The sequence below is a fragment of the Coturnix japonica genome, chromosome 9 (assembly GCF_001577835.2).
Source record: "Coturnix japonica isolate 7356 chromosome 9, Coturnix japonica 2.1, whole genome shotgun sequence".
In the NCBI taxonomy this organism is placed as follows: domain Eukaryota; kingdom Metazoa; phylum Chordata; class Aves; order Galliformes; family Phasianidae; genus Coturnix; species Coturnix japonica.
Window position 1 is genome coordinate 14332253 of NC_029524.1, and position 16813 is coordinate 14349065.

The 16813-nt window shown below is 40.2% G+C and overlaps 1 protein-coding gene across 12 annotated transcripts in view; it reads left to right on the forward strand.

Moving 5' to 3' along the window:
- Window positions 1-16813, forward strand: part of MCF2L2 (MCF.2 cell line derived transforming sequence-like 2) — a 133488-nt gene that overhangs the window by 104957 nt on the left and 11718 nt on the right. For 9 of the 12 annotated variants that reach the window (XR_004308301.1, XM_032446475.1, XM_015871536.2 and 6 more), the window contains 8 exons: window positions 82-174; window positions 2041-2166; window positions 5053-5274; window positions 5553-5645; window positions 6085-6163; window positions 8530-8602; window positions 11624-11733; window positions 15368-15463. Coding sequence is in view for 11 of the 12 variants with exons in the window: in XM_032446475.1 (XP_032302366.1) it covers window positions 82-174; window positions 2041-2166; window positions 5053-5274; window positions 5553-5645; window positions 6085-6163; window positions 8530-8602; window positions 11624-11733; window positions 15368-15463 (892 nt within the window). In the remaining variant the exon portion in view is untranslated. The remainder of the gene's footprint in view (window positions 1-81; window positions 175-2040; window positions 2167-5052; window positions 5275-5552; window positions 5646-6084; window positions 6164-8529; window positions 8603-11623; window positions 11734-15367; window positions 15464-16813) is intronic. The other 3 variants (XM_032446474.1, XM_032446476.1, XM_032446477.1) reach the window with 1 other exon arrangement.

Here is a 16813-nt window from a genome sequence, read left to right on the forward strand (position 1 = left end):
ATAGATTACGGATGATAATAATCTTGGTGCCTTGCCTGTGTTTCAAGAAACAACGTTTTTTCTCTTTGCCGTCTCTTGCAGGAATGTCAGCGTAAACTGGATCATAAGCTCTCACTAGATGCGTATCTTCTAAAGCCGGTCCAGAGAATTACCAAGTACCAGCTGCTATTAAAGGTGACTTTTCTATGATGGTGCAAAGTATTCCTATGCATAGCTTGTTTTATGTATAGAATTGCTTATCAGTACTATTTTCTGGAGGACTGACTGGAAATCATCTCTCACTTCTTCATCAACAAATATTTTGTAATGCTAGGCTGTAAAATAGCAACAGAGCCAAAAAAAATTACTTCTATTTCAGGATAAGGACTGCTGGGGTAAAAAAATAGAGTATTTTATGTAGCAAATATTTTATTGCTTTATCTTTAATCAGAAATTAAAATTGGTTTTATTTGCTCCATGTGGCTTTGCAATTTAAAAACATGAATTGATATTCACTATCCTGTCCCTGACATCCATCTTCATTCAACAGAACTCTTTTAGCTACTTACTGTAGTTGTGACTCAAACCTTTAAGAAGGAGCCACTCCTACATCTGAAGCCCCAGCTAAGAATAAATTGTCTGTAATTTTTCTGCAGATTGAGTATAGGAGCCTCCCTTTTGATTTGGCTGTAAATAAGAGTGGTCTGTGCTTGAAGTTCTGGTGTGAACTGAGCAACAGGAAATAGATGCTGAAACTTTTTGATGATAGTGACATAGTTTTCAGGGGGAAAGAAGAAAATGTCAAGATGTTCAGAAAAGCAAGAGTAAACCAGACTGTATTTTTAATTTGAAAAATGTCTGTAAATGTAACAAGATCAAGGAGCAAAATTCTCAAGCAAAACAGGTTGCAGCCATTGGCAGCCATTGGGGTTGAGGCTGGTCAGACCAGTTTTGTACTTAGCAACACACTGGCAAGGACATTTATTTTGTCAGGGATTATGAGGTCTGTGAGGATGGTGCACTGAATCCCTGGAGGCAGGAGCGTTTTATGAGTGTAGGAAAATAGGAGTCTGAAGAGTTGGTCACAAAGAAGTGCCTTAGCAGTGTGCCCTGATGCTCTATGATCAGACTAGTTTTAAACTGTGGGTCACAGTTACAAAACCAGAAGGCTGCAAAACAGCATAGCTAATGTTAAAAAGCAGTAGTCCTGCTATGCAGAGAGCAGGGATCCATACTGGTCCTAGAAACTGTGCAACAAGTAACATAAGAATGCATCCTGCTGTTATCCTCTTAGGCCTGGTTACCTCAGTATTTGAGGCCAGATTCCTGCCATTTGGGATCTTCCAACTGCTTTGAGATTCATGTCTACTCACAACTCTATGAACCGTATGTGATTTTGTATCGATTAAACATTTTTCCCCTAGGTGCTTTTAGTCTGGTTCTGATCTCAAGTGGATATTCATTGCCAAGAAATACTTTCTACAAAATAAAGTAAAAAAAACCTCCAAAACACAACAACACATATCTGTGCATCTGAGAGAGATTCTGGCCTCCTCTGTAGGCAGAAGTGGTCTTTGTGCACTTTTTTTCATGCAGAATTTCTTTATCTATCAGATAAGAGCTTACAAAGACCTCTTGACTGGAACCTCAGTCCTTACAAGTTTGGACTATAAATTAATAATTTCAGTAGTGGACATGCAAATTGGATCCAATACCCCAAAAAAATAGTGAATACTGTAATAGCAGAAATCATTATACTAAGATTGAGTTTCTTTTCTAGCAGGTATGGAATAAAAAATAAATAAAAGGAAGTAGTTTTGTCATATATGAAAGATGATGGTAATTGTGTAGAAATGGTCCTATCTCAAATAAACCCACAAAACTTGAACATGTGAAGAAATTCAAAGGGTTCACCTTCAGTGGCACTCCTGGTGAATGTCCTGTTTTTACTTTATCCTATATTTCTTCTGCTTTGTTTAAGCAGCACAAATTCCAGAGAGGGCTGTGTTATGTTCCGATATAAGAAATTTTCAAGTAGTTTTCTCATCATTGTTTCATCAGGAAATGCTGAAATGTAGCAAGAATTCAGAGGGTACTGCTGAACTGGAAGAGGCCTTGGCCACAGTGCTTGATATCATCAAATCCGTAAATGACTCCATGCACCAGATAGCAATCACGGGATACGAGGTATTATTTGCTGTTGCTCTTACTGTTGTCTTGACTCATGCAGTGTTCTTTATCATCACAGATCATGCTGTGCCCATGGCTGGTACACTTTGCATGAGCCTGTATCATATTCTGAAGGGTGCTTTTGATTGGTATGTTGTGGTTATCAAGAAGACATGCCAACATACCTGTCATGTGGGGGTGGGAGATGAGGGTGGGAAGGAAATGGGAGAAATGCAATCCTTGTGAGTAATCACAGACAAAACACATTTGTAAGTGAGAGGCAGCAAAAATGTGTGACGTAACTTAAGAAATTTGCTGAAACTTCTGTGACCCCTATGCAACTCAAGTATTTCCAGATCTTTTGCTCTTAGGGAAGAATATTTGGATTCCCTTTAAAATGGGTAATAGAATCCACCCCAGTGATTGGCAAACTTATTATCCAAGGTGTGAAATAACAGCTACAATACAAATAAGGTCATGAATACATGAATACATACATACATAGATATATACATATATATATGTGTGTGTGTGTATATACATGTATATCTACTGAAGCTCCACTGAAGTGATCAGACTTACAAGATCTGGTACAGAACATGAACCATTGAGTGAGAAGTGGAAGTGACTAATGTGTAAAGCAAAAGCATGTCTGGTGAAATGAGGCCTTAGGGTGATGTGAATGCCCATTCTGAAATAGCTACAGGGTGAAAAATTAAAGGAAAAAATGTAAGGTTCAAAGAATTCTGAGATCAGAGTAATAATCTGAGCACCAGAAAAACAGTATTCTGTGCAGAATTTTACTTACAGAAAAAGTGGCAGGGTCTGTATTATGCCTGAGTGGAAAGGGTTAACTTTATTTTGCGAGATGGAACAGCTTCAGAAGTTTTGATTTCGATATTTATCTCTTTTTTTTCAAGTGCATCTCCAACTGATAGCTGAGGAAACTATGCCTGTTGTGCCAGCATTACTTTACAAATGAATGTAAATGCATGCTCAGCTATGTATCATAGACACACAATTCCTTCTTCTCATTCCATCTGTCCCTGGTGCTCAGCCGTGATGGCCAAATAAGAACCTCCCATTGCTCACAAAGCCGCACCTCTTTTTGTGGACTTTTTCTCATGGTAGGAATACTTGCCAAAAACACCTTCAGAGGCAGATACTGTGCCAGTGGAAAGGCAGGTTTTGTGGCAGCTGATGAATGCTCCTAATTGCATAGGCAAGTCTGTTTCATGGAGCTGTGTATGTACAGGCTTGAGGAGTTGAATTCGTGTTTAATGTTGATGTTTGTTTGTTTGCTTGCTTGTTTTTAATGTTTTCATTTTGTTTGTTTGTAGCCAAGCCACAAAAAAAGCAGAGTAAAGGATTTGGATAGTAGAACTTACTGAGACGTTTCCTACAATCTTTCTTTTATATACATTGTGGCCTGGATAATTTGTCCATTGGCTATGCAGTACATTAGCCATTCATACATATCTCATCTTCCATAAACATGAGATCCAATGTACTGTTCTAACAGCAAATAATTGTATCTGAGATAAGGATAAATTCATTCACCTTAAACAAACTTCCTTTAGGACAAAATATCACAGTCCTCTAGCACAAGTTATCAGAAATAGCGTGTTTCTGTATTTCTGACCACAGTGAAGACACAGGCCAGGGGTTTGGGGCTGATATTCAATGTTTTCTGTAGAACTGCTGCGAACTGCTGTCTCCATTCATCTAATGGATGAGAGTCATAGTAACATCCCTCTATGGAGCAAAACAGTACCTAAACATACCCTTATTCTGCAGATCTAGAGATCCCTCACTACTCTACCTAAGATCTAAGGTGGTGAGTGAGAGGGAGACCTATCTGCAATCTGTGCAAATCTGTTCATTCTCACGCAGAGCCATCATCTGCCCTCATAGTCAATAGAACACACCAATGTTGAAAATATGTCTTTTGATAATAAACTGAGATTATTCCCTAAAATTATTATGCAAAGTACTGCCAGTTAAACTTGCCACTAGCATAATTATGCTCATCATTATTCACTGAAGCACATTACTATGTGGATGTTGCCACGTTCTCTACATCCACTTACTACTACACTCTTTAGCACAGTAATACTCTGTGAGTGCAGCTCACAGTGTCAGCCAATTGGTTCTGGATATATGCCATATCTACATATTACTACACTCTATAGTACTGAACTGAGCTGTAAATGTTTTGTTGGTGGAATCTGAGCCAAATGTCATTTATATCCATTGAAGTATTTGCCCATCAGTGGTCCTCAGGCAAGGTCTTTAACTCAGAAAGGCCTGTTTCCTGTTTAGTTTCATTCTCCCTCAAATACTTTTATGGCTCTCTGGTGCATTTGCTCTCCATTCGCCCAAGGCTGTACAGCACTGTAGTTTACAGATAGTGAGCTGGGAAGGTACTGACAAAATGCTGTTTTGCAATGGGAGAGAGTTACACACCTCCATACCTCTAGGCACCAGACTGTGCCTTCAGACATCCAAGTGTCTTTCAAGATCCTGCTCAGGGATGAATACGTAAGAAGATCATAGCAGAGAAGAAACTGAACAGAAAATCTTTTAGAGTCAGGAGTGTTGAAACCCAGTTCTTGTCAGAAGTGCTTGCTACTTTTGTGGTCATCAAAGGGGACAGCTAATGTATATGATCTAAATATGGTACTGACACAGTGAACTGGGAGGCAAAGTGGGAACTATGGACATGGAAAGCAATGTGTTAAACAATCCACACAGGTTTAGCAAGATATGAGTAGGTGGCCTTGCAGATGTAACATCTGCCCTCCAACAGAAGGGATGCCTGGGCACATGTCTCTGCATAGATCTGTGCCTGCCATTAACCTAGTTTGGACATAATGTATGCTTTCTCTTTTCCTTGCCTGCCAGGGGGATGTAGGTGAGCTTGGTAAGCTGTTGATGCAAGGTTCCTTCAACGTGTGGACTGACCACAAGAAGGGTCACAACAAGGTGAAGGACTTGGCAAGATTCAAACCGATGCAGAGACACCTCTTCCTCTACACAAAGATGCTGCTTTTTTGCAAGAAACGAGAGGAAAACACAGATGGTCATGAGAAGACAGCTTCATACAGCTTTAAAAATTCATTAAAGGTAAAAAATGTGGTAATGGGAAAGGGGGAAGAAATAAATCTTTTGTTCTAACAATACAGGAGGTCTCCACATGGAGACCTGGAGTTATCTTGCAACACTGAGTAAATGGAAGCTCTCACTTTAGTTTTGATTTGGAGACAGACCCAGTCATATGTCCTACAACTCCAGATGTGAACCTTAGTTTTGCAACTCAATACAGCCTTTTAAAAATGCATCTTGAATTTACAAACTATTTACATTCTCCTAAGTCCAGCTTCTAATTTTCTCTTTTGAAACAGATGAGCACAGTGGGCATCACAGAAAATGTAAAAGGAGATAACAAGAAGTTTGAGATCTGGTATAATGGCAGAGAAGAAGTCTATATCATTCAGGTAATAACAATCCTTTATTTCTGAGGACTACACGTCCTTTGAATTGAATTATTTTTAACAAAGTTTTCGGTTTTGTGGATTTCACTGTCCTGTACAGTCATGAAATAATGACTGAAATCTTAAGTGTTGTGTGGGCACTAAAATTATCCATCTATCATTGTATATTATGGGTATACCAATATATCATATGACTTTGGGTAGAAAAGAAAGCAAAGTAATGAAAAATTAATTGGAAGACTGGACAGAAAGGCAAGGACTGGGCCTTAGATTCGGGGTAACTGTTCCATCTTGAAGAGCACTCTTTCTTTTGATCTGAAATCCTAACCATGGAGTTTCATCCTTACATGAAACTGAGAGCAAACATATGTTAGGATATCCAAGGGGTTGGTAGCATGCTTTGATCTGCTTTGCCTNTTGCCTTTTCTTCTTGTGTTGTCAGGCATCTTCCGTTGAGCTGAAAAACACTTGGATTTCTGAGATACGCAAAGTTCTAACAGGGCAACTGGAAGCATGTAGAGGTAAGACACAGTGTGATCTGATGATGCTGCCTTCTTTCTGTAGCTGTGTATGACAATATGGAAATGGGATGAGTTATAATGTAACTCATTACAAGCAGTGAAATCAGCAAGAATTGAGCTTCAATGCAAGGAGAAGTTGGATTGCAGGAATTTAAACCCTTGTGCATGAATGATTATTCCATTCACAATTAGTCTGAGGAACGTGATTTTTCTCTGTGCTCCCTCTCAAGCATAATGCTAGAGACATTCATTTCTATCAGCACATGAGGAGATGGGGGCTCAGTCTTTATTCTGTGCCTTCTTACAAGACTGACACAAAAGATCCTTCCACACAGATGAGTGCACACAGCAGCTGCTTTTCTGTGTCTCATGCTTTATTTTACTTTGTGGTTTGGGACTGATTGTTGTTTTCTGTTTGTTTCTTTATGTTTGTTTCAGCGGGTAGGCAGTTTTAAATCTGGTCACGTTCCTTATGTTTTGACATTTGTAGATGTGACTGTCAGTCACCTCTTCCATCTTCTCATCATAGTGACCTTCCTCTAAAATATGATTAATGACAGTTCCCTCTCTCACTAAGATGTCACTGCAAAGCTGTTCGGTGACATGCCCAACACATGAATGGCTGAAGCCTTGTAAGTACCTAAAACAGAGACAGACTTTCTATTGAGACTAAGACAGCCAAAATTCAGTTTGGTTGTTCCAGATAGTAAGAGAACATAGTGATGAAAACTACCTGAGATACTGTTCTTTTTATGAGCAGTAATGTACTTTGTCCAAAAAGTCATTTTGCATGTTCTCTTAGGGCAAAAAAGCATGGATGTGTTCATTACAGACTTTTCTTGTGCCCTAGCATTGTTTCTTGCTTTGACCTGTCATTTTCTGCTTCTGTCACACACAGTCTTTAAAGCAATGCCAGCAAAGCCTCTCCTCCCACATCCTTAGGATTCCTAAGCAGATTTTGTCCTAGGTGGAAACCTGTGCTTTGACTTTAGAGGTCACCTTTATCTTAATTGTCTGTTTCACAAAGACAAGTTCTTTCAGTCTCCTTAAGTGGAGTGACACAACTATGCATGTGAGCTTCAGCAAGGTAATGGAAGCCATAAAAGTATATGTACACATAAATAAACGCTTTGTACACAGACCTTTTGTTTCTATTCTCTTAATCATCCTTTCTCTTCTTCATTCTGAATCTCACTGCAGTCAGTTCAGCAGAACTGCTGAGGAAAGAAATCAAGATTCTTATCAGCCTTATTTCAGGACTTGATCTCTTGATGTCTACTGTTATTTCTGTTATTTACTTCTGAAGTATAAAAGCTGACTTGACTTCTACAGAACAGAAAAATACTTCATGGAGAAAATATTTTTATATTCTACACTGTTTTGTCTTAAGATATACTGTTATATACTCTTATATATAACAGTATATAACACAGATATATTGTTATAACTCTTCCCATTGCCTTTTCTGAAATGATCACATGATGAAAGCCCTTACTCTAATACCGAGAGCAGGAAGAAAATGCCTTTTCCAGTGCTATTAAATGATTGCTTCTATTTCCAATGACTTATGAAAGAAGAGTCTGTAATTCCTTGCTTAATCCAAGACTGGATATTTTTCCAACTGTGCACTGTAAGAAGAATGAAGAAGGAAACGTTTGTCTGAGCTGTTTTTAATGACTGTTAAGAGTTGCACAGAGGGTTGGAATGCTAGAAGGAACCAGATGAGATGTTTAAGTGAGCAAAGGGCAAAGGAGTTGGACAAAGGAATGTGATAAACAGTTTAGCATATGGGTAATTAGTGTCCAAACATTTAGTACGTGTGTCCTCCACAGAGTTCCACAGTGACATACAGTGTTAGCAAGGCTTTGGGCAACACCTTATTGCATAGACACCGCTGAATATAATTGTCTCTTCTGCAGGCAGAGGAATTAAGGATGCAGCTCAGGAGGCTGCAAGGCTGTGAATCAGTTGCCAAAACCAGGAGTGCAGCTACTTCCGACTCTCTGCCCCGAGTGCTCCTTTTCCCAGCATTCCCACCCACAAAAGACTTTGTGAAGATTAATCTTTCAGTGCTGCCCTTTCCTCTTTCTCCATTTTAATCTCATTGACAGAAGCTTTTTCTTCTTCCAGAGTGAAGTAGCCCCAGGATCTCAGCAACCTGAGAGTTTAAGGGCAGTTCGTTCCATTCACTCACTTCTTAGTGTCTGACTTTCCTGGCCGTGAAAAACAGCTTGTCAGCATCTGTCTCCCCTCCCCTCCCCTCCCCTCCTCTCTTCCTCTCCTTTTTTTCTTTCTCGTATTTTACACAAGCAAGGAAGCAGCTTATACAATTTGAATCAATTTATTTTTACTTTTTTCTATAACAGAAGCAAGTCAACTACACCAAAGAATCACTGAGAGTGTGTACCATGCACCAATGAATTCCTCCAATATAACCAGGTAACAACAGCTGTTATGGCATATCAGGGCCATGTCTTTGTCTTGGTTTTTGCGTTTTCAGTACATAAATTCTTACTGTTCTATGTCTAGCTTATGGAGTATGAACTTACTAAACTGCCTCCATATTATTTAGAGCCATTAAATGCAGATAAAAGTTTTGCTCATGGGGAAACTCAAAATCACAATGCAGAATTCATTTAAAAGATCACTATTTGAATCTTCCAAAGAACCATGTGCTCCCTGGAACATTTCCAGGATGTTAAATGGAGCCACTGGCACATCTTTATAATGCCCCAGTTGCTGGCAAATTTGCTAAATGAGTTGGCATGACATACCACTGTAAAAGTTTCTTCATTATTGCTTTTGCAGGACTAAAAAAACCAAGATATCCCAGGTAAACAGAGCCAGCCTTTGAGAGCTATGCAACTTAATGCGTGAAAAATTAAATACATGTAGTGCTGCTAATCCTGCATAGTATTTTCTCTTGGGTTGGTTATATTTCAGGTTTAAAGCCTAACCTGTAGAGGTTTAAGGTGAGAATCTTTCAGCGAAACCACATTGGAGATAGAAGGAGAGCATTGCTCAAATAACAAATGAACTGCACTCACAAATATTTCAAATCAGTTCTTCTCACAAAGCTTTTAAAGTGAGAATTTTCAAAGTAGAAATTATAGGCAAATTGATCAGCACCAGGAAGAAAGAATATATATTTATCCTAGAAAGGATAAAGTCAAAAGGAAAACATAGTGCTTGTACATGCTCTACTGACTACCACAGAGAAGAGAGCTTTGGTGCCTCCACTCCAAATGCTGGGTTATCATAGGGGGCAAGAAAATATTTTATGTCTTCATGACAGGACAAGACACTGGACTTTCATAAATGGAACAAAGTGCAAACTCTTAGAGGCTCTTGTAAACCAGGGCCACCTTGATCTTCTGTAATATGTCTCAGAGAGGAGCAAGGACAGAGGAATTGCAGCATGAGACACCTCTGCAGTGACAAATGAGAAATAGTGGATCCAGAACTCCTCAGACTGTGGAGCCCTGCCTGCAGCCAGGTTTGGGATGCTGGGTGGCAGCAAGAAGTGAGAGCAGGAAGTTAGACTTTGTGACATGTGCACAGTCTGTTTATGACTGCCATGACTAAGCAGCCCCGGTTGTGAAAGATGCTGTTATTAAACCAGGAAGAGATATTATTAGCCAAAGAGCAGCCAGCATAATCAGTGCTCTGCCAGCAGCTGGAAGTTAATTGCAGAGATATTTCTAACTGTTACAATGCCCTCTTCTGGGTTGCCCTTCTGTAAAATGATTATTGCTTATTGGGAATTGCCAAACCTGTACTGTGACTCTGAGGAAATCTGTTTGCAGAAAACCTCTGCCTCCCCAAGCCATATCCATTCACAGTTCCCTTTATTTGTTTGCATGCCGTCACAGCACTTAGGGCTGCAATTCCATGAGCTAAGGATTGGAGCTGAGATCTCTGCAAAATAAACACTCACAGCTGATGCATTTAATACAGGTGGTTGATGAATGTCCCTAAATCCTGTTCAATCTATGTAAATTCTCTCTCTGTAGATTCTTCCCGAAAGTTTCATTGTTTAATCCTAAAATGAGATGTCTTGTGGTATCTGTTGCTGCTGATATCTCTCCGAAAGGGTTTTTGCTGCATTTCACTGATAATGAAATGATCCCTTAGTATTGTTTCCTAATCTACTGAAACAAATGCAGTTTAAAGAGACTATTTTTCTAACTGATCATCTGCCTTTTTGGGAATGATCGATTCAGTCATACATCCACACAAAAACATCCTGTGCACAAAGGTATACACAGATACTTGGAATTCTACTGCAGATGCTGTTTCAGAGGAGCTGGTGTGTTTTCTTGGAGTCTTTCTCACAGCTGTAAATCTTTAACTCTGTCAGCTGCATGTTTCACAGTTATCTCAGCCCAGATGGGAAGGGGCAGAGAAAAAACAATAAGGAAATGTGAATGTGCTTTGGATTTGTTCCCGTATCTATTTTGAGCCCAATTTTGTACCTAACATCCGGCTGTAAAATCACATTTAGATTTAACAGACGTAACAGAGACCTCTGTTAAGGTTCCATCAGAAACAGGTTAGGGATTCAAATACAAAGAAGCCCCATGCTGCCTTGTAATTAAAAGTATTCAGAAATATCTAGCAGTCCAAGTGTTTTTAAGATTTTAATAACTTGGGCTTTCCCTTACAGCAAGACACGTATGTTAAGAATGAAATCTCGTATGTTAATTGTAAACAGCAATATGATTGCTGATACATGTTAATAATGAGCATTTTGGAAGAATATTTCAAGTGTGTAGATATTACGAGATGGGTAGAAAAATCAGACTGCCAAAGATAATAGTCAGACACCCAAACTAAGCTGCCAGGCAGAATGAGGAGGGCAAGAACCACACAAAAACTTTGCAGCTTGAATTCTATATGAACCTGGGGCAGTGGGGTCATCCCCATTACAAATGGCAATGTCTGTACCTGTGCAGATTTGACAAGATGGATCCTCTGGTCTGTGATTCAGTTGCATAAATATATGTTCCAATTGAATTTGTGTTTTCAAATAGCAGAAGGAACAGAGGCTATGGGGTCCTGGAAGCAGCGGGATCCATATGCTCATCTACATCTTCTATGACTTCTATGTGTCCATCCAGCACTCATTTCTTTCCTGGAATCAAGTACACTCAAGCTTTAAAGAATGGAGAACTGAGATCCAGTCCTCTTCTGAAATCTAGTTTCTCAACTCTTTCTTCCAAATCTGTTACACTTCCAAAAAGAGGAAGGATGCAGGGGCTAGGATGGCTTCTTCCACCATACACGTGTGCACAGATGCAGACTATTATAGGACACCTGGTTTTAAAACCTGCCTTTTTCTCCTTAACTTTAGGCTTCTGGTAACAAAGGATGCTTACTGCAGGTATCTGACTCATGTCTCAGTGCTCCAGTAGCTCTTAAACAGGAATATAACTATTTTTGTATTTCTTTTGTCCAAAGGTATAGCAGAAAGTCATCGAGCATGTATGAAAACAAATCCGAGACATCAAATGTGGAAGCATCTAACAACAAAAACAGGAATTCCAGTCCCAGTGCCAGACAAAAGAGAGGTAGGAGTTCTGAGACAGAGCTTTTTGGTTCCAAAGGGTAATAGTTCTGTTTTTGCAAAATCATTTCTAGAGTTTATCAGAATTGTTAGAATGTTTGTTTTCTAAGTTTAACATTAAAAAAAAAAATGACACTGCACTGTGAAACTTCTTGAATACCAAGGAGCATTAACAGTTTAGGAATTGTCAGGCTCAAGTTTTGATGCATTACATTGATCTTTATATAAATTCTGCTTCTTAAGAATAGAATTGTGGAGGTATAGTATGCATTTTCAGCCCTCTATATCCTGGATAACTTACTTTCTAGCCATATTTAATGTTAAGGTTGCCTATGAATTTTGCTAACAAATGTCCTTGCTTTGTGTCCCAGTTGTTTTTTTTTACCTCCTCTATATACAGGCTCCCTGATAGTTTATAGTAAATAAAAGCACATGTGGTCACAGAAAGTCATGGAATGTATTAATTAAAAGCATGTTTCTGTAAAAATAGGTATCTTTTAAATGTGAAATATTTTTAAATGAAAACAAAACAAAACTTGGAAAGCAGTCTTTTATTTTAAATTCATAAGCTCTCACTGTAATTCCTCTGCTACTCGCTGCTAGCTCAGCTGAGAGCCACCTCATGCTCTGCTATGTGGGTGCTCCCTCAGGGCTAAGCAGTGACTCACTTCTCTCTGTGGGATTCAGGGTGTGTGTGTGCGCATCCTGCTCTGCAAAACACGCTGTGCAAAGCTTCTGATGTCCCACTTTTATCTGCGGTTTTAATTTGTGTCCTTGTGAGACACTAAGCCTCTAGCTGGGACTCTGCAGGGCTGAATTCAGTCACTTTAAGGGTGCACAGTTGGGTCCTATTTTTGAAGGTGCGTAGGAATCGTGCTGCGACTCTGGGGTTGTGTTCGTTTGCAGTGTAAGTGAAGTGTGGATTCTGGAGCTCTGCTAACATTGTCTCTTTTGTGCCACCTACTGACTGTATTTCTCCCAACACCTTTGCAGTTAGCATGAAAGCAGGTTATTTCTAAATGCTGTTTTCTTTCTGTAGCACAGTGTGTGTGTTTGTGTGGTGGTGGGGGAGAACCATTGGCCAGGTATATTTGCTTTATCACTGCTATGGATAAGTGCATGTGATTATGTGTTGTCCACATATATTGGGTTTTTTTGTGTGGACCTGATTGGTAAGTTCGCTCACTTGAAGTTATATGGAAACCAAGTGCTACAAGGACCACTGGAGTACAGCTAGTACCGCCAGCCTGCTCACAGCAAGGGCAGCTGGAACAAGTTGCTCTGGGCTGTGTTCAGTCAGGTGCTGCATGTGCTCAAGGATGGAGTATCCACAGATTCCCAGTGCACACAGGCTCAGTCTTTACTCTTCCCAGTGAAAAATGTTTTTTTTCCCCTTCATGTTTTTAATTGGAATTTTCTGTCTTTTCAGTCGATGCAGATTGTCTCTCATTCTGTCACTGGGTTCTACCAAGAAACATTTGGTTCCATCTTTACTCACTCCCATCAGGAATTTGTATATATTGATGAAAACCCTCTCAGCCTTTTCTGTACAGTGTGGACAGTTCCATCTCTTCATAATTCAGCATCTGCAATCCCTTACTAATACCCATTGCTCCCTGCTGGATTCACTCATGTACACTGATGTCTCTCTAGTTCTGGGAGCCCAGCACAGGACCTACAGGTCTCACCAGTGCTGAGTGGGGAGAAGCATCAGCTCCTTGTACCTTCTGATAAGGCTTTTCCTCATGTAGCCCTGGATGCTCTTGTGCCTCGTTGCCACAAGTGTGAATTGCTGGCTCATGATCAACCTGTTGCACATCTAAATTTAGATTTAGTCCTTATTATGTCTGGAAATGGGATTTCGTATTATTTGTTATACCTGCAGTGTAAAGAAAAAGCTTTGAAGGAACTCCAGTGCAGACAGCTTGTAACTAGAGACCAGTCTGTAGTGAATGGCACACACTGTGCAGCTATGGGGACTTGTGAAATACTAAGAGATCCCTCTGTGAATGGTACAGTTCCAGGGCTGAAGAACTAGTAGAACTAGCATACAAACCCTCCCCCTGCACACATTCACTGCTTTACTTTCCTTGTTATTCGGTTGTTACTGAGTGCTATGGATTTGCTTGCTCTTCACAAATGGGAAAGTAATATACTTCCTATACAAGTTTCTGGTTTCTTTATAAGCTAATCCAGTGTGATCCAAAATTCAGCCTGCAGGACAGGCCTTGTCTCAGGCCCACGGTGTCTTTACAGGCATTACCTAGCAGTGGGAGCAATCACAGCAAGGTGTGAAGGCCAGAACAGGTGGTCTGGAAAGCCACATACATCCCAGTGCACCAATGTGCAGCCCCACAGCTGACATTGTCCTTGGTAGTGTTTCCTTACCTGCCTGGCCCAAGACTGGCATCAGGCCCCAGGATGGAAGGAGCTGAACATGCTGATGTAACACTCAGTGCTGTTAAAACCTGTTCATTTCACACCCGCCTATGCATGCAGGCACCTTGTATCCTGGATTGTCTTGGCTGCAAATCAGGAAGTGATGGGATGCACTTTCCTTTGGAAGCTCAGTTTGTGTGTCTGATGCTTTTCCATCAGTCTGGATTCACTGTCTTTCCATGTTTCCTTTGTATTTCTGGTTTTGTTTGTGCCTCTAGTGATTTTAACTTGACAATGTATGAAATAAAAGTGAGAAGAAAGTTAGTGGTTAAATCCCAAGGCAGGGAACCAGGCAGCTAGCACATAGTTTTTTTTCCTGATCATTTGCCATAGTCCTTCTTTGTGTTATCTGTCCACACAAAGAAAAAGACGTGAATAATTTGGCATGAGTGCATGGGTCAGGGGATTGGATCCTGGTCCACCTCTTTCCTGCAGTGTGATTAACTGTATATGTTTGAAATCCAGAGTCTTAGGACTTTGATCCCTGTATGACTTATCTTTATAAATGCGATCATCAGGTGGCACGGTGGGCTTACCCACATAAGAGCCTGACATGTATGCTTTGATGGCACGGCCATCCTTACATCCCAGCAAGTCCCAGGTGGGGCACATTACTAGGTGCCAGCTTTGGAGGCTGCTAGAAAGATTTCAGCAGGTAAGGCTGAGAGCACAGCAGTCACAGGGCTGATCATGGCAGACTGCTGAGCTGGTAGTGGGTAGAAATGTTACTGCTCACAACACTTGCTGTCTGTGTGTATCCTGCACTGCAAGGCTCCTTCTCTTATTTCTCCCTACAGCCTTGCTGTTCCAACCACAGTGATGTGTTTTCATAGGAAAAAGCACTAGATCCTTTTCAATGAGCTTGCTGCTAATCTGTATTTTCCTTTGATGAGAGCTACATCCCCTCACCTGTTTTTCTTGTGTTGTTTTTGTTTATTTGTTTGTTTGTCTTTGCTTGTTTGTTTTTCTCCATTGAAATTCAGTGAGCCAAACTCAGCCCAGCGGCTCTGTTAGCTCAGCTGATTGAATCACTAACCTCATGTCACCTTTCTAATTGATTAGCTCTTGCTCAGGCTTGAACTGAATCAAAACCAATTCTCTATTTTTCGTTGTCATCCAGTGCTAACCTTTCCTGTCCCATAAGCTGAATGGCTGACCCTTCCTTCCTTATTTCTCTTCCCTCTCCCTCTCTCTCCTAGTTGATGCTCCCACCAGCCTTAACCCTGAGCGCACAGCTCTTGCTAGAAAGCGATTCACATTGCAAGGTCTTTCCAACCGCAGAGCTCCACCCAAAGGTAAAATCACCACATGCAGCATTTGGTCTCTGGCCATCAGTCTCCTGCACAATGCTTTCTCCATCCCATAGTGTCATCCATCACTATTTCCTAAAATGCTGCCACATCCCACAAAAATGCACCTGTCTGATACACACACATGGTTCCTTTTCTCAAATAGCCTGATACCAGAAAAGGCTCCCATGGCAATGGGGGCAAGGCAACCTTTGAGTTGAGTGGTTGGATCTTTTCATAGTGAGTAGTGCAAATAATGTTTGTTTACCATTTTTCTCAGTGGCTACCAACCTGACTTCTTTTAGCAGTCTACTGGCTTGAAGGGAAGAATATAATCTCTGTGTTGCAGTGTGCTAAGCTTTCATGTGTTAAAAAGTTCACTGGTTGGATCTCTTTCATTTATCAGATGTTGCTTAGCTGTGACCTAGTGGTTAGACTGGGGAATTGAGATTCAGAAGGTCTGGAGTTTATTGCCTTTTTATTATATTCATTCATATAATTACATTGTATGATGCTGTAAAATGGTATGTTGTGAGTCTTTGTGCATAAAATTTAGAAAACACTTATTATCCCTGAGTAGAGCATTTCATCTTCCTGTGATGGCTGTACTAAGAAGAGATTTTGGATGACATAAAGAAATGTGAATAGAAATGAAACAGAATGACTATGTTCACATTCACTATTTGAAAATGTAAAGTAATTACTCCTTCGATAGTTATGATATTGCTTTTCTCTTGTTCTGATAAGTGATATTTCTTCTATGAGGCAAGGGTCTAGTATGCAGTGGTGGAGAAGGTGAGCAGCAAAGGAGGACAAAGTGAGATGAAAGAACAAAAATATGAAAGAATAAAAATACATAAGTATTATGGTACAATGTTATAAAGTGGATGAAAATAACTTTCTGAAAACAAAAAAGTGTGTGGTTTTCAGGACCTGTGCCATGGGGAAATCAATGACAAGATTCAGATCTGTTGAATTCAGAATAATGCTGCAGTTTTGGTTTAGGTCTCTCTCTTCTTTTTATCTGAAGTTGTTTTGTCATATGAGATGTCTTGTGTTTTGTTCAGTCATTCCATGTTCCAGAGCGAGGTGTACTTTGAAGATTATATACCCCTAAGCTGTGGGCACTTTTGGCTCAAAGACGTGTTGGATCTGGTTACTTGAGAATCCTAGTTCCACTGCACATTGTCCAATGTTTACTGGTTTCACTCTGTTGTGCTGTTCAGTCACTAGTCTGGTCCTGGTCTAGAGGCAGAAGATAGCCTGGTTAATTCATAGACTGTGGTCATTTCTGTAGGCATACTGCTGTGTTTGTAAAGGTGTACGTGCAGCCTCCTAAGAGCTTCTTAATGGCTT